Source organism: Chiloscyllium punctatum, chromosome 10 (assembly GCF_047496795.1).
Source record: "Chiloscyllium punctatum isolate Juve2018m chromosome 10, sChiPun1.3, whole genome shotgun sequence".
In the NCBI taxonomy this organism is placed as follows: Eukaryota; Metazoa; Chordata; class Chondrichthyes; order Orectolobiformes; family Hemiscylliidae; genus Chiloscyllium; species Chiloscyllium punctatum.
In genome coordinates this window covers 9650383-9673454 of record NC_092748.1, presented here as the reverse complement: position 1 = coordinate 9673454, position 23072 = coordinate 9650383, and the positions used below count along the sequence as shown (strand labels likewise).

Sequence of the window (23072 nt, the reverse complement as noted above, 5' to 3'; positions counted from 1 at the left end):
AATTGGTAATTCTACCAGAGAGCTGGCATTGACACGCAGGGCTGAACAACTGCCTTCTGTGCTCTATCACTCTATTGAGGTATAAGAGGAGTTTTGAAAAACTTGTTTATGATGCAAATAGGAGGCAATTCTACAGCACTACAAAATTAATTTGAAAAGGGTAACCTTTAATCTTAGCCGTTTGAAGTTAAGCTGTGACAATGGGACACGTGCAGTGCCAATGTGTGAAAGGTCATTCACAATAATAGCAGACAGTATTTCTTCTTGTGACACCAAGAGTGAACACTTGATAGGAGAGTGGGGATAAAAAGCTCTGGAATCATATTGATTAAGGAATTGTGAACAAATTCCCTGGCCACAAATATATCTCTTACAATTTGGAATTGATTGCATGCTTTGGGAGCCTAGATTTCCCTATTGCTTTTCCCGTAGCAAAATCTCAGCCAATCAGAGGCTACTTGCCAGCCAATCAGCACCCTTTCCCCCTGTAGAATAAACTGTTGTGATCATTTGAAATTTGGCATTCTTGCAGTGGTCCTAATGAGTGCAAAATGAAAAGCAGCAGCAACATTTCTCTCTGTCCTCAGCAGTCTTTAAGAACAGTTTTTTGTGCATTTGTACAACTTGCAGTTTTCCTGCAGGTTGTCTCTCCTTCCCTCCTGGTCCACCACTGGACATCGAAAAGGTTAATTTCTCTCTTTTCATTCAAACAGGAACAAAGAGAAAGCAGCAAAGCGGCTTTTGACGTCCAGTACTTCAAGACACAACATGTAAGTCCACCGCAGCTCAACTAATGCACAGAGTGATCATTAAAAGAATGACAAGTTAAGACACTGGTGGGGAAGTTGTTGTAATGTTTCGGTTACTAGGCGACAAGCCATGTGGTGTTGTATATTTGTTTGATCTATGCAGGGACAGTATTAGTTTCTGTGTGTGTGTCAGAACTTTATTTACAATGCTTTACTATAGCTCTGCAGAAACAAAATGTCGGCTTCTAGCTCTGTATCTTGGGTCATAGCCCCCTGAGACTCTAAGCTCCAAAGCAACAATGGCTGCTGGGGGTTGGGGTGGGGGTGTTTCAAACTGATTTATGACAGGGCCAAGGCGCCGTTCAATGTGTTTATTTTCTAGGGGGTGGACGTGGCCTAGTGGATTGCTTTCTGAGGCCCACCTGCAGGTGTAAAATGAAAGGCCTGTTTTCAGGTAGCTGCTCGCTTCCTGTTTAAAGAAACCTTGTGTTTCTAACAACTCCACCCACACTCAACTCCCCTCCTCACCTCCGCAACAGTTGGTGGAGAATTCATGCTGTCACCTCCTCTCCTGCCAAACCCCCCCCCCCCCTCATAGGCTCAACTACTCTTGTATCCCCCAAGTGTTGGCTCTGTGCTCAAACACAGTGTCTGAGGCACACCAGGAAGCACAACGCTATGGCTTTGGCTACTTCTCTGTGAGTCCACTTCCAGGCTTAATTCACCAAATACCTCAGGCAACTGACTGTGTGGAGTTTGCACATTCTCCCTGTGTCTGCGTGGGTTTCCTCCGGGTGCTCCGGTTTCCTCCCACAGTCCAAAGATGTACACGTCAGGTGGATTGGCCATGCTAAATTGCCCATAGTGTTAGGTGCATTATTCAGAGGGAAATGCGTCTGGGTGGGTTCCTCTTTGGAGGGTCGGTGTGGATTAGTTGGACTGAAGGGCCTGTTTCCATACTGTCGGGAATCTAAACACAGTGAGCATCAACAGTAAATAGGCTCACAGCATTAAACACAGAGCAATTGATCACGGCAGGAGGGAGCAGAGGACTTAAATGGTGAGATTAGTATTAGGAGCAGATTATGGTGTTGAAATAGGCCATTCAGCCCAATCCTTGTTTCCTAACCCTCCACTTTCCTTCAACCACTTATCTACCAACAGTATCCAGACTATAACCTTCATGTAAAAGCACATGTTGGTGGAAGAAGCCAGACTCTGTGAGTGGACTGTAAAACACCACCGCCACTGTTTGGAACCACTCTCATCCCTGAGGCAATCAGTTGTGGAATCCAGTCCGATGTTCCCAATTAGAGGGTGCTGCACTGTCAGAGGCACAGTCTTTCCACGGTATGTTAACCCAAGTCCCTGTAGCACTGTCCCAGGGATGAGGAATGGCTGGTCGCCCTGTCCACTACTCACCACCAAAAAACAAGAAGGAAATGGTCACAAAGGCTACCTACGGCAGCTTGGTCTGCTCAATTTGGCTACTGAGTCTGTTAGCAGTGACTGTCCTTCAGAAATACAGGCTTCTCTCATACCCTGTCTCCATTCAGAGGTGAGACAGAACATCTTTGCTCCAGGGATGATAAAGACATGCAATCATTTTTTTGATCTAAGTAATTGAGCCATTAAGAAGTATAGCTGGTTAATTGGGTCAATTAGGAGTTTAAAGGGAATGGCTACTGATGGCCAGAATAACCTTTTCTCTTCCTTGAGACTGATCTTACAGCTGTCCCTAGGAGCAACTTGTTCAAAAAAAGAGACGTTTCTTACTCAATGACTGTAAAATTCAATTACTCTGTGTTTGATTATGTGTTTTTGGTGATTGATCTATCCTCACGGTGCTTGATTAGTTGAGTCTGGGTGTGGACTCAGAGCTAAGGTAAAGAGATACCACAGGAGCTGAAGCTTCGGTATTTTGTGATTACAGAAACAATTTAAAACTCTTGTAAATAGACCTGTTCCACGCTTGGAAACTAGTGTCACCCTGTATTGTCCTGACCTATGTAAAAATATACAATAATATCTGTCACAAATACAGTGGGAGGAATACCAGCCCAGCCTCCCTCATTTTATACACCAGAGCAGACACACACAGCAGGGAACCTTGTATAAAATGCAGTTCAGGCGAGTGAGCATCACTGGGAAGGCCAGCAAATGTGAACCCCAGGATATATTTTATTCATAACACTTATCAATGTACATATCACTGAAACAATACAAACAGGAGTAGGCCATTCAGCCCATTGAGCCTGCCCTGCTGTTCAATACAATTATGGCTGATCGAATACTTCAATGTCTTTTGCCCATCCCATAACCCTGGATGCCATTAATGAACATTCCAAGTTGACATTACGCAAATCAAAGAGTTCTTTCTCATGATATGTATTACTCATGGTCGTTAATAATTACAAGATTCGATCCACGTTGAACATATCGCTTGGGTGGAGTGGGGAGTGGGGGTGTGCACAGTTACTAGCCCATCAGCGAATGAATGGCTGTGGTCTTTCCCCACCACCCTTGGGTCTTAGCCTGTCCCTCGGCGTGTTGTCCCAGACTGGAGATGGTGGCAGTGTGCAACATTCGGTCATGGTCAACTCTATGCAGTGGGTGGCCAGGTTGGTTTTGGGGCAGACCACAGACTGAGTTGATGGTCCTCCAGCAGCAGCTGATGATTGTCTGTCTCAGTGTGTGCCCCTGGGAACGGCCTGTAGAGCTACGGTGAGCTCAGGGCAGACCACAACAAAATTAAAACCCACTGCGTCTCTATCTCCAGAGGTTCTTTGCAAAGGCACATCCTAGGAGGTGGTGGACCATAGTCTCTTGGCCGCTGCAGACACCTCGAAGGCCATGTCTGCAATTGAAGGTGCGGGGTGGGGGGCTTGGGGTGGGGGGGGTGGTGGTGGTGGTGGTTACTCCTGCCGTTGTCATATCTGTCGGAAGGTGTTAATGGCCTACCTTATGGAACTGCTGGAGCCCGGGTGATGAAGGTACTGTCATTGCGCTGCACTCGCATAACGTTCCGGGTCTTTTTACAATCACACCTTCCTCACACTCACCTCTGGAGCAAGTCACTGCATCCAACCTCCTCCCACCCCCCCCCCCCCCCATCCCTTCCCCCCCCCCCCCCCCCCTTCCCCATCGTCGAGCTGTACAGCTCAGAAACAGACCCTTCAGCACAGCTCATCCATGCCAACCAACTATCCTAAATTAACCTAATCCCATTTGCCAGCACCCGGCCCATATCCCTTCAAACCCTTCCTATCATATACCCATCCAGATGCCTTTTAAATGTTGTAGCTGTCAATGTCTCCCTCAACCTATGTGAAAGCAGAAGTGGCCAAGGTTTGTTTGTGACTGATACTCATTTTGCGTTCACAGAATAGATTTCCGATCAGAGCGATTCAGGTCACTATGAAGACACCTGAGCAGCGGACGTTGGAAGATTTGGAGCTGGTCTTGTCTTCTCTCCGATCGTTGCTGAGCATCAGATACTACAGCAAGTCCTACCAGCTCATGCTAGCCAAGATAATGCGATACGAACGGTAATGTCCTGAAGAGAAGAGAGAGAGAGAGAGATGCTTGCAGGGAAAGGGTGAAGATCTAAGCGAGTCATTCTTGCACACAGCCAGCACTGACCAATGGGCCAAGGGGCTTCCATTCTGTGCTGTAACCCCTTCTGCAATTCTACAGTCAGGGGCCCAGCAGAATCAATCAGCGTTTGATCAGGCGTTTGGTGTATTGCAGTGAGAGCTGAAAATGTGTTGCTGGAAAAGCGCAGCAGGTCAGGCAGCATCCAAGGAGCAGGAGAATCGACGTTTCAGGCATCAGCCCTTCTTCAGGAATGAAAGGGCTGATACCGAAATGTCGATTCTCCTGCTCCTTGGATGCTGCCTGACCTGCTGCGCTTTTCCAGCAACACATTTTCAGCTCTGATCTCCAGCATCTGCAGTCCTCACTTTCTTCTTGTGTTGCAGTGAGACCCAGTTAATAGCCATCTCACCTCTTGTTTAACAGATCGATATCTGTGCATTGAACTTCCAACACTTGCGTGGATTTTGTTGTAAATCTACCGTTTACCACAAACACCAGTGTCTCACATTTCCCTATCCAGAAGCTAGCTCCTCATTAGGGATGAACCCAGCTCTTCTTTTTAACATCAACGTGTTCAGCGATGCCATGATACCCATCTCCAAGGCAGGCGGCATTTGAACCTGTGTCGCTGGTCCAAAGGCGTAAGTGAGCACGACAGATGTTGGAGATCAGAGTCAAAGAGTGTGGTGCTGGAAAAGCACAGCCGGTTCGCTTTTCCAGCAACACATGTTTCGACTCTCCTGGTCCTAAGGTACGGACACTACCACTTGCACCACAAGATCCCTCAGGGCATGGCTTTCTCTTAAAAGAAAACCCACTAAATTAACCGAATAATCACTAATTAAATTAGTCACGATACCCACTGGAGGCAGTTTCACAATTAGAAAGGAAAGAAAATACAGGAGGGGACTAACTCAAAATGGAATCACAGAGATGCACAGCACGGAAACAGGCTCTTCGGTCCAACTCTTCTGTGTCAACCAGACATCTCAGTATGACCTAGTCCCATTTGCCAGCACTTGGCCCATATCCCTCCAAATCCTTCCTATTCATATATCCATCCAAATGCCTTTTAAATGTTGCAATTGTACCAGCCTCTACCACTTCCTCTGGCAGATCATTCCATACACATACCACCCTCTGCGTGAAAAAGCCCAGGGTAGGTGAATCCAAAACTTGGAGGGCATAGGTTTAGGGTGAGAGGGGAAAGATGTATAAGAGACATGAGGGGCAACCTTTTCACACAGAGAGTGTATGGAATGAGCTGCCAGAGGAAGTGGTGGAGGCTGGTACAATTAGAGCTTTTAAAAGGCACCTGGATGGGTACATGAAAAGGAAGGGTTTGGAGGGATACGGGCCAAGTGCTGGCAGATGGGCCTGGATTAATTTAGGAAACTTGGTCAGCATGTCTGAGTTGGGCTCCTCCCCCCATCTCCCACTACCGTTGTGCCCACCTCTCTGTAAAAATAACCCAGCTCCTCTTCTTTGCTTCTCTGTATCCAGAAGTGCTTTGTGGCATTTTGTTTTATCCCCATCACCAAATCACCACGTCGCCTTTTCCTTTATCCTTCACCACTGCAATTCCCACGTTTCCAAAGAATTACCAAGTTATAGATCGGGAGCAGGATAAATACATCAAAGGTGTGAGGAAGGTAAGTAGAAAAGGAAATTGACCTGTGGTTATGGATCATCTCAATACGGTCACAACAGTCTATACCGAGGAGTGTGTTTGCACCAGACATGGATGTACACACAGTACATCCTCTGTACATACTGGGAATATATACTGGAGAGTGAGTACTAGCAGCTATGTGCCTGGCCTGTGTACTTCAACATATGCCTGTCATGGTGGGACTTTGAACCCATTAGCCTGCACCACCACTGTCTTCTCCAGATAGAGATCATGGCTCTTTTCTTTATATCCAGGAGTGCTCCTTCACACAACCGAATGTCTCTTTTCACACATCCGCAAATCACCCATCGTATTTTGCTTTCCATCTGTTAACCGCCAGTAAATCACCCAAACGAAAAATTTTTGTGCAAAGCCCTTCAATGCAAAATGTCAAAGGTTAGGGAGAGGGGACATCGGGCGAAATCAAAATGGAGTTAGGAGGGGGGGATAAAGCACTGTATCCCCTCTCGGTGCCCACCCCTGTCTAAAGGCATCGAGAGTATTGATGACATCATGTGCTCCCTCTCCTTGGACACCCCAGCACAAACATAGCTGCAAAGATCCCAACTCTTAAAGACCAAACTTTTAAAGAGCATCTCCTGCACTCTGTCAACTCTGGACCAGTTCTTGTTGACCCTTGAGGGCTCCTCTGGTATTCTGCTGGTGTTCCTACCTCTGAGCTTCTAGATTCTAGTTGCAGACGTATGTAACAACTTTATTGAATAAGTTGAAAAGGAAACTGTCTTTTTCGGTTGTTGCTAAAGGGAGCTGCTGTTCTAACATTGACACTTCTGTTTTTGTTGCTTGTGGTACATAGTTCTGCTCTGTATTGAAGCCCAATCAGTCAGGCTGGTAGCCCTGTACAGTGCTGAGGGAATGCCACACTGTCTGAAACACTGCCTTGTGGATGAGACATTTAACCGGTGGCCCAGCTCCCTGATTGGGCGATTGTGAAAGACCTCATGGCAATGCCTTGAAGAAGTGCAGGACAGTTTTCCCTGGTCCCTCAAACCAACGTCTCAAAATGGATAATATCATCATCATCTCATTTCTGTTTATGGGAGCTTGCTGTGCGCTTCCACATCAGAAGCTGAGAAAGGATTTAGAAAGCTGAAGCACAAGGGGCTGTGGGAGTCCTGGTTCAGGATTCTCTTCAAGTTAATATGCAGGTTCAGTTAGCAGTTAGGAAGGCAAGTACATTCATTGCAAGAGGGTTAGAATACAAAAGGAGAGAGGTATTGCTGAAGCTATGTAAAGATCTGATCATTTGGAATATTGTGATAGGTTTTGGGCCCTGTGTCTGAGGAAGGACATGCTGGCATTGGAGAGGGTTCAGAGGAGCTTTACAAAAATAACCCAGGGACGCAGGTCTTATCAAATGAGGAGCAGTGGAAGACTCCATGTCTTCACTCAACGGAGTTGAGAAGGATGAGGGTCGGATCTGATTGAAACTTAGAGTACTAAGAGGCCTGGATAGAGTGGGCATGGAGAGGATGTTTACGCTAGTTAGTGAGATGAGGAGCTGAGGGCACAGCCTCAGAGTGAAGGGACAATTCTTCATAACTGAAATGAGGAGAAATTTCTCCCAAAGGGCTGTGAATCTGTGTCAGCGATGCCATGACACCCACTTCTGAGGCAGGTGGCATTTGAACCTGGGTCTCCTGGTCCTAAGGAGAAAGTAAGGACTGCAGATGCTGGAGATCAGAGTCGAAGGGTGTGGTGCTGGGAAAGGCAGTGGAGATCAAGTCATTGAGTGTATCTAAGAGAGAGGTGGATACGTTCTTGGTTGGTAAGTGGACCAAGGGCTATGGGAGGAGGCAGGAGAATGGGGTTGAGTAACATGTAGACTGTGATCGAATGGCAGAGCAGACTCAGTGGGCCAAATGGCCTAATACTGCTCTTATACCTCATGGTCTTATTATGCCAAGCGCTCAGAGTCAGTGAGAACCCAGAGGATTAGAGTGAACAAAATCCCATTAGATCAGCATCGACAAGATCCAGGCTTCCTTTGTGCTTCGCACTGAAAGTGGGTAAAAGCTTCACAAGGAATGCAAGGGTCGGGGTCCGTGGATGGCAAGAGATATTGGAAGTTAGTAAAAAAGAAAACAGAAGCCTATGTGAGGTTGAGGATCAGTTGGAAAGTGGGGAGGAGAAATGGCAGATGGATTTAAATCCAAATAACCATGAGGTGATGCATCGTGGAAGGTCAAATACAAAAGGAAAGTGTATATTAAATGGCAGGAACATAGGTTCATCAATGTGCAGAGGGATCATGGGGTGCATGTTCATGGCTCCCTGATAGTGGATAAGATGGTAAAGAATGTATACAACATACTTGTCTTCATATGTTGAGGTATTAAGTATGAAAGTTGGCAAATCATGTTCACTGAGGCTACAATGGAGCATTGTGCATAGGTCTGGTCCCCGCATTATCGGAAGGATATGGACGCTTTGGAGAGGGTGCAGAAGAGGTTTACCAGGATGTTGCCTGGATTGGAGTGTATTAGACACAAGGAGGGGTTGGGCAAACTTGGCTTGTTTTCGCTACAGTGTCAGAGGCTGAGGGGGGGGGGGGGGGGGTGGGGGGCGACATGATAGCTGGGTATAAAACTTTAGAGAGGCGTGGATAGGGTGAATAGTCAGAGTCTATTTCCCAGGGTGGAAATGTCAAGTACTAGCAAGCATAAATTTTAAAGTGTGAGGAGGAATGTTTAAAGGAGATGTGCGAGGATAGTTTTTTTTAAAGCAGAGAGTGATAGGTGCCCAGAACATGCAACTGGGGAGGTGATGGAAGCAGATACAGTCGCAATATTTAAGAGGCATTTAGACAGACACATGAATAGACAGGGAATTGAGGGAGACTGTGCAGGCATTAGTTTAGAAAAACATCATGGTCGGCACAGACATGATGGGCCAAAGGGCCTGTTCCTGTGCTGTACTGTTCTATGTTCTATCAATCTTTAATTCCTGGAGACTCTAGGGCCATCCTAGAGGGTTGGTTACCATCCCCAGGCAGTGCAGCAATCAGCAAGTCCCACACAAAGCAATCCCACACTAAAACGGAGAAGAATCTCTCTCGTTATCCCTTTTCCCAGAGCGAGTAATGGATTAATCCAGTGGAGTCCCAGTTCAAGGAATGATATCCATGTTGTCAAACCCCTCCAGAGACAGGAGTTGGTAACTTGGTTCGCCACAAAGAAGGGGATGAGGTGGAGAAGGACTGAGACTGACGACTGAGTGGTATCAAGGGGCTTGATGTGACCAAACTGTCTCTGTTTGATTATCCGCCACGAACGGGGAGCTGACTGACATGGCCAACATTTGTTGCTGGTCCCTAATGACCCTTGAGAAGCTGATGATGTTCTAAGTTCCATGTTCTGTCACATTGCTTAACAACTGACTGTCTTAACTGCCAGGTATACGGTCTCCAGTACACACTCCTCCAAATATACTCAGAGAGTCATCGAGGTTAACAGCATGAAAACAGCCCCTTTGGCCTTGCTGCCCAGTTTTCTCAATTAAACATGTCCCGTTAGCCTGCGTTTGCTCCATATCCTTCCATATCTAACTCATCGATTTGTCTGTCTCAATGTTTCTTAAATGACAAAATTGTATTTGCATTCACTGCTAACTCTGGCAGCCCGTTTCACACACTCACCACCCTTCAAGTGAAAAAAATTGCCTCTCTGGACCCTTTTGTATCTTAAACCTATGCCCTCTAGTTTGGGGGAAAAGCTGTTGACTATCTACCTTATCCATGCCCCTCATAACTTTATAAACCTCGATAAGGCCACCCCTCAGCCTCCTACACTCTAGGGAAAAACATACCAACCTATCCAGCCTCTCCTTATAACTCAAACCATCCAGTACACGTAGCATCCTAGTAAATCTTTTCTGCACTTTTTCTAGTTTATTAATATCCTTTCTACACTCGGGCAAACAGAACTGCACGCAATACTCCAAATGTGGCCTTATCATTGTCTTGTACAGCTGCAACAAAACGTCCCAACCAGACTTCATTGCTCTGACCAATGAAAGCTAACATGCCGAAAGCCTTCTTCCCCGCCCTGTCTAACTGTGACTCCACTTTCAGGGAGTTGTGAATGTGTACTCTTAGACCTCTTTGTTCCAAAGCACTCCTCAGGGGCCTTACCATTGACTGTATAAGTCCTGCCCTTGTTTGACCTAACAAAATGCAACACCTTGCGTTTATCTGAATTAAAGTCTCCTGCATGCATTCTGTGGGTCATGCATGCTACCTTTCCTCATGTACATTCTCTGATGTATACTTTCCTGTACAGACTCTGGTACATACTGCACGAAACTCTCCAGTATAAACGAGCCAGTATGCGGGTTCTGGTACATATCCCTGATACACATTGCCTGAAACGCACGGACTTCTAAATAATCCTGGTGCGTCCTGTTTGGTATCCAGTCTTTGGTAAACACAACCAGATGTGGACTCCCGATACAAATACCTGGTACACACACCCAGGTACACAATCTCAGATCTGGGGCCGGCAGTGATAATATCACTGGAATACTAATTCAGAACCCGCCTGCTCACCATGGCAGCTGGTGACACTTGAATTCAATTTAAATGTAAACTGAAACCCTGCAGTAAATGCCAGCCTAGCCAGCGGATCCCACATTCCATGAACAAATAAATAAACCATTACCAGCGTCCAGTAACTGTGCAGGGTCAGATTCCTTACTTGAAAGGTATCTTCCATGGGCAGTGCTGGCAAGGGAACCATTTGGAGCCCATCCCTAATTGCCCTTGAACTGAGTAACCTGCTCAGCCATGTCAGAGGGCAGTTCAAAGTCAACCATGTTGTTTTGGGTTTCGAGTCAAGCGTAGGCCAGAACAAGCAAGGGTGGCAGATTTCCTCCCCTAAAGGACATAAGTGAACCAAATCAAGCAACCAATAACAGTTATCATGGTCAGCACTGGATTTTACTAATTACATTTAAATCCCGCCAACTACCTTAGCGGGATTTGAACCCGAACCACCACAGAACGAGCCCAGTTCCCACGGTTACTCGTCCAATGCCTGTATCAATGCCCACCGTGACTGTCCACTGACCATTACTGGAAAACCAAGATGCATAGATGAACACAGGATTGACATTGATCATAGGTGAAGGGTCTCGCAACACTCAGGGTCAAAGATCAACATGAAAGTTGACAGGTCGGGTGAGGTACTGAAGGACGACTTGTGGAAAGAGCTCCTGTAGTGTGAGGCAGCGGAAGGAGGATGGATGGGGGACCGGGGTGGGGGGGGAGGGGGGGGGTGGAGTTTGGAGGAGCAGGAATACAAATGATGGCAAATGGTCTCTCAAGTTTGTTGCTTGTGCCGTAGGTTCAGGAGGAGGAGGGTGATCATGAAGAAAGGACAGACAGCACACAGCTTCTACTTCATATACTCAGGGGCGGTCAGCTTTACCAGCGACCAAGATGGAAGCAGCGCGTTTGAGGAAGAGCATCAAGCAGACCTCCGAAAGGGGGCCAGGTTTGGAGTGAGTCTGCTCATTGTCTGTGCGCTTGTGCCCACATAACCACGTCGTGAGGGAGGGAGAGAATTGGGTATACGCTCCCTTCCCCCACCCCACCTCAACCCTCCAACTAACCCTTCTAAAGAGAATTGGATGGGCACTTGAGGAAGGTAAACTTGCAGAGCTATGAGGATGGACTGGGTCAGACTGCATAGCTGTACAGAGGACTGGCATGGCCTCAGTGGGCTGAATGGCCTCAGCCTCATCCACGTCTGTCTGGAGTTTGAGAATGAGACAAAGGCTTTCCTACAAGTAAGGGGCACAAAGCTCCACTATCCAGCTTTGGCACATCTCTGCAATTTTCAATTCATTGTCTTTCTTTTAAGAAGCAAATGGCAATCCTTGTCCTTAAACTGATTACTGTCAGTTTTGGATCAATAGACTCAGCTTCAGCAACCCCAAGTTCAGAGCCTTCAGCAGGAGGTCTCAGCCTGTACTTCCAGTGCAGTACCAAAGGAGTGGGATCTTTCAGATGAGATGATAAACCAAGCTCCCACATATTGCCTCAGGTACAACATCTAGGAGAGCCCGGCTAATACTTACCTTTCAACTGAAGTGTCTACCTCATATCATTCTGCCATTGTCACATTGGGAGCTTGCTGTCTGATCGTTTTCTATTGCATATCAGTGAGTGCACTTCAAAGGTTGTTGAGCAATTTTGGACATCCCGGAGCCATGTTATATAAGCAAAAAGCTATGATTCCAAACAATAAAATGATCAACCCACTCTCACCCAAGTCAAAGTAATGCCTGCGCCTGATCCCCAGTGAGAGAGAACTCACTGTATATGTGATCCTGAGTGAATCAGTGATAGGGAACTCACTGTATATGTGATCCTGTGTGTATCAGTGATAGTGAACTCACTGTATATGTGATCCTGTGTGTGTCAGTGATAGAGAACTCACTGTATATGTGATCCTGAGTGTGACAGTGAGAGAGAACTCACTGTATATGTGATCCTGAATGTGTCAATGATAGGGAACTCACTGTGTATGTGATCCTGAGTGTGTCAGTGGTAGTGAACTCACTGTATATATGATCCTGAGTGTGTCAGTGATAGTGAACTCACTGTATATGTGAACCTGAGTGTGTCAGTGAGAGAGAACTCACTGTATATGTGATCCTGAGTGTGTCAGTGATAGTGAACTCACTGTGTATGTGATCCTGATTGGGTCAGTGATAGTGAACTCACTGTATATGTGATCCTGAGTGTGTCAGTGAGAGAGAACTCACTGTATATGTGATCCTGAGTGTGTCAGTGATAGTGAACTCACTGTGTATGTGATCCTGAGTGTGTCAGTGATAGTGAACTCACTGTATATGTGATCTTGAGTGTGTCAGTGATAGTGAACTCACTGTGTATGTGATCCTGACTGGGTCGGTGATAGTGAACTCACTGTATTAGTGATCCTGTGTGTGTCAGTGAGAGGGAAATCACTATATATGTGATCCTGAGTGTGTCAGTGATAGTGAACTCACTGTATATATGATCCTGAGTGTGTCAGTGATAGGGAACTCACTGTATATGTGATCCTGTGTGTCAGTGATAGGGAACTCACTGTATATGTGAACCTGAGTGTGTCAGTGAGAGAGAACTCACTGTATATGTGATCCTGTGTGTGTCAGTGAGAGAGTACTCATTGTATATGTGATCCTGAGTGTGTCAGTGATAGTGAACTCACTGTGTATATCATCCTGATTGGGTCAGTTATAGTGAACTCACTGTATATGTGATCCTGTGTGTGTCAGTGAGAGAGTACTCATTGTATATGTGATCCTGAGTGTGTCAGTGATAGTGAACTCACTGTGTATGTGATCCTGATTGGGTCAGTGATAGTGAACTCACTGTATATGTGATCCTGAGTGTGTCAGTGAGAGAGAACTCACTGCATATGTGATCCTGAGTGTGTCAGTGATAGTGAACTCACTGTGTATGTGATCCTGAGTGTGTCAGTGATAGTGAACTCACTGTATATGTGATCCTGAGTGTGTCAGTGATAATGAACTCACTGTGTATGTGATCCTGAGTGTGTCAGTGAGAGGGAACTCACTGTATATGTGATCCTCAGTGTGTCAGTGATAGTGAACTCACTGTGTATGTGATCCTGAGTGTGTCAGTGATAGTGAACTCACTGTATATGTGATCCTGAGTGTGTCAGTGATAGTGAACTCACTGTGTATGTGATCCTGACTGGGTCGGTGATAGTGAACTCACTGTATTAGTGATCCTGTGTGTGTCAGTGAGAGAGTACTCATTGTATATGTGATCCTGAGTGTGTCAGTGATAGTGAACTCGCTGTGTATGTGATCCTGATTGGGTCAGTGATAGTGAACTCACTGTACATGTGATCCTGAGTGTGTCAGTGAGAGAGAACTCACTGTATATGTGATCCTGAGTGTGTCAGTGATAGTGAACTCACTGTGTATGTGATCCTGAGTGTGTCAGTGATAGTGAACTTACTGTATATGTGATCCTGAGTGTGTCAGTGATAGTGAACTCACTGTATATGTGATCCTGAGTGTGTCAGTGATAGGGAACTCACTGTATATGTGATCCTGAGTGTGTCAGTGATAGTGAACTCACTGTATTAGTGATCCTGTGTGTCAGTGATAGGGAACTCACTGTATATGTGATCCTGAGTGTGTCAGTGATAGTGAACTCACTGTATATGTGATCCTGTGTGTCAGTGATAGGGAACTCACTGTATATGTGATCCTGAGTGTGTCAGTGATAGTGAACTCACTGTATATGTGATCCTGTGTGTGTCAGTGAGAGAGTACTCACTGTATATGTGATCCTGTGTGTGTCAGTGATAGTGAACTCACTGTATATGTGATCCTGTGTGTGTCAGTGAGAGAGTACTCACTGTATATGTGATCCTGTGTGTGTCAGTGAGAGAGAACTCACTGTATATGTGATCCTGAGTGTGTCAGTGAGAGAGAACTCACTGTATATGTGATCCTGAGTGTGTCAGTGATAGTGAACTCACTGTGTATGTGATCCTGATTGGGTCAGTGATAGTGAACTCACTGTATATGTGATCCTGAGTGTGTCAGTGAGAGAGAACTCACTGTATATGTGATCCTGAGTGTGTCAGTGCTAGTGAACTCACTGTATATGTGATCCTGTGTGTCAGTGATAGGGAACTCACTGTATATGTGATCCTGAGTGTGTCAGTGATAGGGAACTCACTGTATATGTGATCCTGAGTGTGTCAGTGATAGTGAACTCACTGTATATGTGATCCTGTGTGTCAGTGATAGGGAACCTACTGTGTATGTGATCCTGAGTGTTCAGTGATAGTGAACTCACTGTATATGTGATCCTGAGTGTGTCAGTGATAGTGAACTCACTGTGTATGTGATCCTGACTGGGTCGGTGATAGTGAACTCACTGTATTAGTGATCCTGTGTGTGTCAGTGAGAGAGTACTCATTGTATATGTGATCCTGAGTGTGTCAGTGATAGTGAACTCGCTGTGTATGTGATCCTGATTGGGTCAGTGATAGTGAACTCACTGTACATGTGATCCTGAGTGTGTCAGTGAGAGAGAACTCACTGTATATGTGATCCTGAGTGTGTCAGTGATAGTGAACTCACTGTGTATGTGATCCTGAGTGTGTCAGTGATAGTGAACTTACTGTATATGTGATCCTGAGTGTGTCAGTGATAGTGAACTCACTGTATATGTGATCCTGAGTGTGTCAGTGATAGGGAACTCACTGTATATGTGATCCTGAGTGTGTCAGTGATAGTGAACTCACTGTATTAGTGATCCTGTGTGTCAGTGATAGGGAACTCACTGTATATGTGATCCTGAGTGTGTCAGTGATAGTGAACTCACTGTATATGTGATCCTGTGTGTCAGTGATAGGGAACTCACTGTATATGTGATCCTGAGTGTGTCAGTGATAGTGAACTCACTGTATATGTGATCCTGTGTGTGTCAGTGAGAGAGTACTCACTGTATATGTGATCCTGTGTGTGTCAGTGATAGTGAACTCACTGTATATGTGATCCTGTGTGTGTCAGTGAGAGAGTACTCACTGTATATGTGATCCTGTGTGTGTCAGTGAGAGAGAACTCACTGTATATGTGATCCTGAGTGTGTCAGTGAGAGAGAACTCACTGTATATGTGATCCTGAGTGTGTCAGTGATAGTGAACTCACTGTGTATGTGATCCTGATTGGGTCAGTGATAGTGAACTCACTGTATATGTGATCCTGAGTGTGTCAGTGAGAGAGAACTCACTGTATATGTGATCCTGAGTGTGTCAGTGATAGTGAACTCACTGTATATGTGATCCTGTGTGTCAGTGATAGGGAACTCACTGTATATGTGATCCTGAGTGTGTCAGTGATAGGGAACTCACTGTATATGTGATCCTGAGTGTGTCAGTGATAGTGAACTCACTGTATATGTGATCCTGTGTGTCAGTGATAGGGAACCTACTGTATATGTGATCCTGAGTGTTCAGTGATAGTGAACTCACTGTATATGTGATCCTGAGTGTGTCAGTGAGAGAGTACTCATTGTATATGTGATCCTGAGTGTGTCAGTGATAGTGAACTCATTGTATATGTGATCCTGAGTGTGTCAGTGATAGTGAACTCACTGTGTAAGTGATCCTGAGTGTGTCAGTGATAGTGAACTCACTGTATATGTGATCCTGAGTGTGTCAGTGATAGTGAACTCACTGTGTAAGTGATCCTGATTGGGTCAGTGATAGTGAACTCACTGTATATGTGCTCCTGGTGTGTCAGTGATTGTGAACTCACTGTATATGTGATCTTGTGTGTGTCAGTGATAGTGAACTCACTGTATTAGGATCCTGTGCGTGTCAGTGAGAGAGAAATCAGTGTATATGTGATCCTGTGTGTGACAGTGCGAGAGAACGCACTGTATATGTGATCCTGTGTGTGTCAGTGATTGTGAACTCACTGTATATGTGATCCTGAGTGTGTCAGTGAGAGGGAACTCACTGCATATGTGATCCTCAGTGTGTCAGTGATAGTGAACTCACTGTGTATGTGATCCTGAGTGTGTCAGTGATAGTGAACTCACTGTATATGTGATCCTGAGTGTGTCAGTGATAGTGAACCCACTGTGTATGTGATCCTGACTGGGTCGGTGATAGTGAACTCACTGTATTAGTGATCCTGTGTGTGTCAGTGAGAGAGTACTCATTGTATATGTGATCCTGAGTGTGTCAGTGATAGTGAACTCACTGTGTATGTGATCCTGATTGGGTCAGTGATAGTGAACTCACTGTATATGTGATCCTGAGTGTGTCAGTGAGAGAGAACTCACTGTATATGTGATCCTGAGTGTGTCAGTGATAGTGAACTCACTGTGTATGTGATCCTGAGTGTGTCAGTGATAGTGAACTCACTGTATATGTGATCCTGAGTGTGTCAGTGATAGTGAACTCACTGTGTATGTGATCCTGACTGGGTCGGTGATAGTGAACTCACTGTATTAGTGATCCTGTGTGTGTCAGTGAGAGGGAAATCACTATATATGTGATCCTGAGTGTGTCAGTGATAGTGAACTCACTGTATATGTGATCCTGAGTGTCAGTGATAGGGAACTCACTGTATATGTGATTCTGTGTGTCAGTGTTAGGGAACTCACTGTATATGTGAACCTGAGTGTGTCAGTGAGAGAGAACTCAATGTATATGTGATCCTGTGTGTCAGTGATAGGGAACTCACTGTATATGTGATCCTGAGTGTGTCAGTGATAGTGAACTCACTGTGTATGTGATCCTGAGTGTGTCAGTGATAGTGAACTCACTGTATATGTGATCCTGAGTGTGTCAGTGATAATGAACTCACTGTGTATGTGATCCTGAGTGTGTCAGTGAGAGGGAACTCACTGTATATGTGATCCTCAGTGTGTCAGTGATAGTGAACTCACTGTGTATGTGATCCTGAGTGTGTCAGTGATAGTGAACTCACTGTATATGTGATCCTGAGTGTGTCAGTGATAGTGAACTCACTGTGTATGTGATCCTGATTGGGTCGGTGATAGTGAACTCACTGTATTAGTGATCCTGTGTGTGTCAGTGAGAGAGTACTCATTGTATATGTGATCCTGAGTGTGTCAGTGATAGTGAACTCGCTGTGTATGTGATCCTGATTGGGTCAGTGATAGTGAACTCACTGTATATGTGATCCTGAGTGTGTCAGTGAGAGAGAACTCACTGTATATGTGATCCTGAGTGTGTCAGTGATAGTGAACTCACTGTGTATGTGATCCTGAGTGTGTCAGTGATAGTGAACTTACTGTATATGTGATCCTGAGTGTGTCAGTGATAGTGAACTCACTGTGTATGTGATCCTGACTGGGTCGGTGATAGTGAACTCACTGTATTAGTGATCCTGTGTGTGTCAGTGAGAGGGAAATCACTATATATGTGATCCTGAGTGTGTCAGTGATAGTGAACTCACTGTATATGTGATCCTGAGTGTGTCAGTGATAGGGAACTCACTGTATATGTGATCCTGTGTGTCAGTGATAGGGAACTCACTGTATATGTGATTCTGTGTGTCAGTGATAGGGAACTCACTGTATATGTGATCCTGAGTGTGTCAGTGAGAGAGAACTCAATGTATATGTGATCCTGTGTGTGTCAGTGATAGGGAACTCACTGTATATGTGATCCTGTGTGTCAGTGATAGGGAACTCACTGTATATGTGATTCTGTGTGTGTCAGTGATAGTGAACTCACTGTATATGTGATCCTGAGTGTGTCACTGAGAGAGAACTCATTGTATATGTGATTCCGAGTGTGTCAGTGAGAGGGAACTCACTGTATATGCGATCCTGAGTGTGTCAGTGAGAGGGAACTCACTGTATATGTGATCCTCAGTGTGTCAGTCATAGTGAACTCACTGTGTATGTGATCCTGAGTGTGTCAGTGATAGTGAACTCACTGTATATATGATACTGAGTGTATCAGTGAGAGGCAACTCACTGTATACGTGATCCTGAGTGTGTCAGTGATAGTGAACTCACTGTTTATGTGATACTGAGTGTATCAGTGAGAGACAACTCACTGTATACGTGATCCTGAGTGTGTCAGTGATAGTGAACTCACTGTATATGTGATCCTGTGTGTGTCAGTGAGAGAGAACACACTGTATATGTGATCCTGAGTGTGTCAGTAATAGTGAACCCACTGTGTATGTGATCCTGTGTGTGACAGTGATAGTGAACTCACTGTATATGTGATCCTGAGTGTGTCAGTGAGAGAGAACTCACTGTATATGTGATCCTGAGTGTGTCAGTGATAGTGAACTCACTGTGTATGTGATCCTGACTGGGTCGGTGATAGTGAACTCACTGTATTAGTGATCCTGTGTGTGTCAGTGAGAGGGAAATCACTGTATATGTGATCTTGTGTGTTAGTGATAGTGAACTCACTTTATATGTGATCTTGAGTGTGTCAGTGAGAGAGATCTCACTGTATATATGATCCTGAGTGTGTCAGTGAGAGAGATCTCTCTGTATATGTGATCCTGAGTGTGTCAGTGATGGTGAACTCACTGTATGTGTGATCCTGAGTGTGTCAGTGAGGGAGAACTCACTGTATATGTGATCCTGTGTGTGTCAGTGATAGGGAACTCACTGTATATGTGATCTTATGTGTTAGTGATAGTGAACTCACTTTATATGTGATCTTGAGTGTGTCAGTGAGAGAGATCTCACTGTATATATGATCCTGAGTGTGTCAGTGAGAGAGATCTCTCTGTATATGTGATCCTGAGTGTGTCAGTGATGGTGAACTCACTGTATATGTGATCCTGAGTGTGTCAGTGATAGTGAACTCACTGTGTATGTGATCCTGAGTGTGTCAGTGATAGTGAACTCACTGTATATGTGATCCTGAGTGCGTCAGTGATAGTGAACTCACTGTGTATGTGATCCTGACTGGGTCGGTGATAGTGAACTCACTGTATTAGTGATCCTGTGTGTGTCAGTGAGAGGGAAATCACTATATATGTGATCCTGAGTGTGTCAGTGATAGTGAACTCACTGTATATGTGATCCTGAGTGTGTCAGTGATAGGGAACTCACTGTATATGTGATCCTGTGTGTCAGTGATAGGGAACTCACTGTATATGTGATTCTGTGTGTCAGTGATAGGGAACTCACTGTATATGTGAACCTGAGTGTGTCAGTGAGAGAGAACTCAATGTATATGTGATCCTGTGTGTCAGTGATAGGGAACTCACTGTATATGTGATCCTGAGTGTGTCAGTGAGAGAGAACTCACTGTATATGTGATCCTGAGTGTGTCAGTGATAGTGAACTCACTGTGTATGTGATCCTGAGTGTGTCAGTGATAGTGAACTCACTGTGTATGTGATCCTGACTGGGTCGGTGATAGTGAACTCACTGTATATGTGATTCTGGTGTGTCAGTGATTGTGAACTCACTGTATATGTGATCCTGTGTGTGTCAGTGAGAGAGTACTCATTGTATATGTGATCCTGTGTGTGTCAGTGATAGTGAACTCACTGTATATGTGATCCTGAGTGTGTCAGTGATAGTGAACTCACTGTGTATGTGATCCTGAGTGTGTCAGTGATAGTGAACTCACTGTATATGTGATCCTGAGTGCGTCAGTGATAGTGAACTCACTGTGTATGTGATCCTGACTGGGTCGGTGATAGTGAACTCACTGTATTAGTGATCCTGTGTGTGTCAGTGAGAGGGAAATCACTATATATGTGATCCTGAGTGTGTCAGTGATAGTGAACTCACTGTATATGTGATCCTGAGTGTGTCAGTGATAGGGAACTCACTGTATATGTGATCCTGTGTGTCAGTGATAGGGAACTCACTGTATATGTGATTCTGTGTGTCAGTGATAGGGAACTCACTGTACATGTGAACCTGAGTGTGTCAGTGAGAGAGAACTCAATGTATATGTGATCCTGTGTGTCAGTGATAGGGAACTCACTGTTTATGTGATCCTGTGTGTGTCAGTGAGAGAGTACTCATTGTATATGTGATCCTGAGTGTGTCAGTGATAGTGAACTCACTGTGTATGTGATCCTGATTGGGTCAGTGATAGTGAACTCACTGTATATGTGATCCTGAGTGTGTCAGTGAGAGAGAACTCACTGTATATGTGATCCTGAGTGTGTCAGTGATAGTGAACTCACTGTGTATGTGATCCTGAGTGTGTCAGTGATAGTGAACTCACTGTGTATGTGATCCTGACTGGGTCGGTGATAGTGAACTCACTGTATATGTGATTCTGGTGTGTCAGTGATTGTGAACTCACTGTATATGTGATCCTGTGTGTGTCAGTGAGAGAGTACTCATTGTATATGTGATCCTGTGTGTGTCAGTGATAGTGAACTCACTGTATATGTGATCCTGATTGGGTCAGTGATAGTGAACTCACTGTATATGTGATTCTGGTGTGTCAGTGATTGTGAACTCACTGTATATGTGATCTTGTGTGTGTCAGTGATAGTGAACTCACTGTATTAGGATCCTGTGCGTGTCAGTGAGAGAGAAATCAGTGTATATGTGATCCTGTGTGTGACAGTGCGAGAGAACGCACTGTATATGTGATCCTGTGTGTGTCAGTGATTGTGAACTCACTGTATATGTGATCCTGAGTGTGTCACTGAGAGAGAACTCATTGTATATGTGATTCCGAGTGTGTCAGTGAGAGGGAACTCACTGTATATGCGATCCTGAGTGTGTCAGTGAGAGGGAACTCACTGTATATGTGATCCTCAGTGTGTCAGTGATAGTGAACTCACTGTATATGTGATCCTGAGTGTGTCAGTGATAGTGAACTCACTGTATATGTGATCCTGAGTGTGTCACTGAGAGAGAACTCATTGTATATGTGATTCCGAGTGTGTCAGTGAGAGGGAACTCACTGTATATGCGATCCTGAGTGTGTCAGTGAGAGGGAACTCACTGTATATGTGATCCTCAGTGTGTCAGTCATAGTGAACTCACTGTGTATGTGATCCTGAGTGTGTCAGTGATAGTGAACTCACTGTATATATGATACTGAGTGTATCAGTGAGAGACAACTCACTGTATACGTGATCCTGAGTGTGTCAGTGATAGTGAACTCACTGTTTATGTGATACTGAGTGTATCAGTGAGAGACAACTCACTGTATACGTGATCCTGAGTGTGTCAGTGATAGTGAACTCACTGTATATGTGATCCTGTGTGTGTCAGTGAGAGAGAACACACTGTATATGTGATCCTGAGTGTGTCAGTAATAGTGAACCCACTGTGTATGTGATCCTGTGTGTGACAGTGATAGTGAACTCACTGTATATGTGATCCTGAGTGTGTCAGTGAGAGAGAACTAACTGTATATGTGATCCTGAGTGTGTCAGTGATAGTGAACTCACTGTATATGTGATCCTGAGTGTGTCACTGAGAGAGAACTCATTGTATATGTGATTCCGAGTGTGTCAGTGAGAGGGAACTCACTGTATATGCGATCCTGAGTGTGTCAGTGAGAGGGAACTCACTGTATATGTGATCCTCAGTGTGTCAGTCATAGTGAACTCACTGTGTATGTGATCCTGAGTGTGTCAGTGATAGTGAACTCACTGTATATATGATACTGAGTGTATCAGTGAGAGACAACTCACTGTATACGTGATCCTGAGTGTGTCAGTGATAGTGAACTCACTGTGTATGTGATACTGAGTGTATCAGTGAGAGACAACTCACTGTATACGTGATCCTGAGTGTGTCAGTGATAGTGAACTCACTGTATATGTGATCCTGTGTGTGTCAGTGAGAGAGAACACACTGTATATGTGATCCTGAGTGTTTCAGTAATAGTGAACCCACTGTGTATGTGATCCTGTGTGTGACAGTGATAGTGAACTCACTGTATATGTGATCCTGAGTGTGTCAGTGAGAGAGAACTCACTGTATATGTGATCCTGAGTGTGTCAGTGAGAGAGAACTCACTGTATATGTGATCTTGTGTGTTAGTGATAGTGAACTCACTTTATATGTGATCTTGAGTGTGTCAGTGAGAGAGATCTCACTGTATATATGATCCTGAGTGTGTCAGTGAGAGAGATCTCTCTGTATATGTGATCCTGAGTGTGTCAGTGATGGTGAACTCACTGTATATGTGATCCTGTGTGTGTCAGTGATAGGGAACTCACTGTATATGTGATCTTGTGTGTTAGTGATAGTGAACTCACTTTATATGTGATCTTGAGTGTGTCAGTGAGAGAGATCTCACTGTATATATGATCCTGAGTGTGTCAGTGAGAGAGATCTCTCTGTATATGTGATCCTGAGTGTGTCAGTGATGGTGAACTCACTGTATATATGATCCTGAGTGTGTCAGTGAGGGAGAACTCACTGTATATGTGATCCTGAGTGTGTCAGTGATAGTGAACTCACTGTATATGTGATCCTGAGTGTGTCAGTGAGAGAGAACTCACTGTATATCTGATCCTGAGTGTGTCAGTGAGAG

General features: G+C 44.9%; 1 protein-coding gene across 2 annotated transcripts in view; it reads left to right on the top strand.

The window, feature by feature from the left end:
* Window positions 1-540: 540 nt before the first annotated feature.
* Window positions 541-23072, top strand: part of LOC140481877 (cyclic nucleotide-binding domain-containing protein 2-like) — a 57579-nt gene continuing 35047 nt past the window's right edge. For both annotated transcript variants that reach the window (XM_072578491.1, XM_072578492.1), the window contains exons 1-3: window positions 541-770; window positions 4134-4297; window positions 11382-11538. In XM_072578491.1, coding sequence (XP_072434592.1) covers window positions 552-770; window positions 4134-4297; window positions 11382-11538 — 540 coding nt within the window. In that variant the 5' untranslated portion in view covers window positions 541-551. The remainder of the gene's footprint in view (window positions 771-4133; window positions 4298-11381; window positions 11539-23072) is intronic.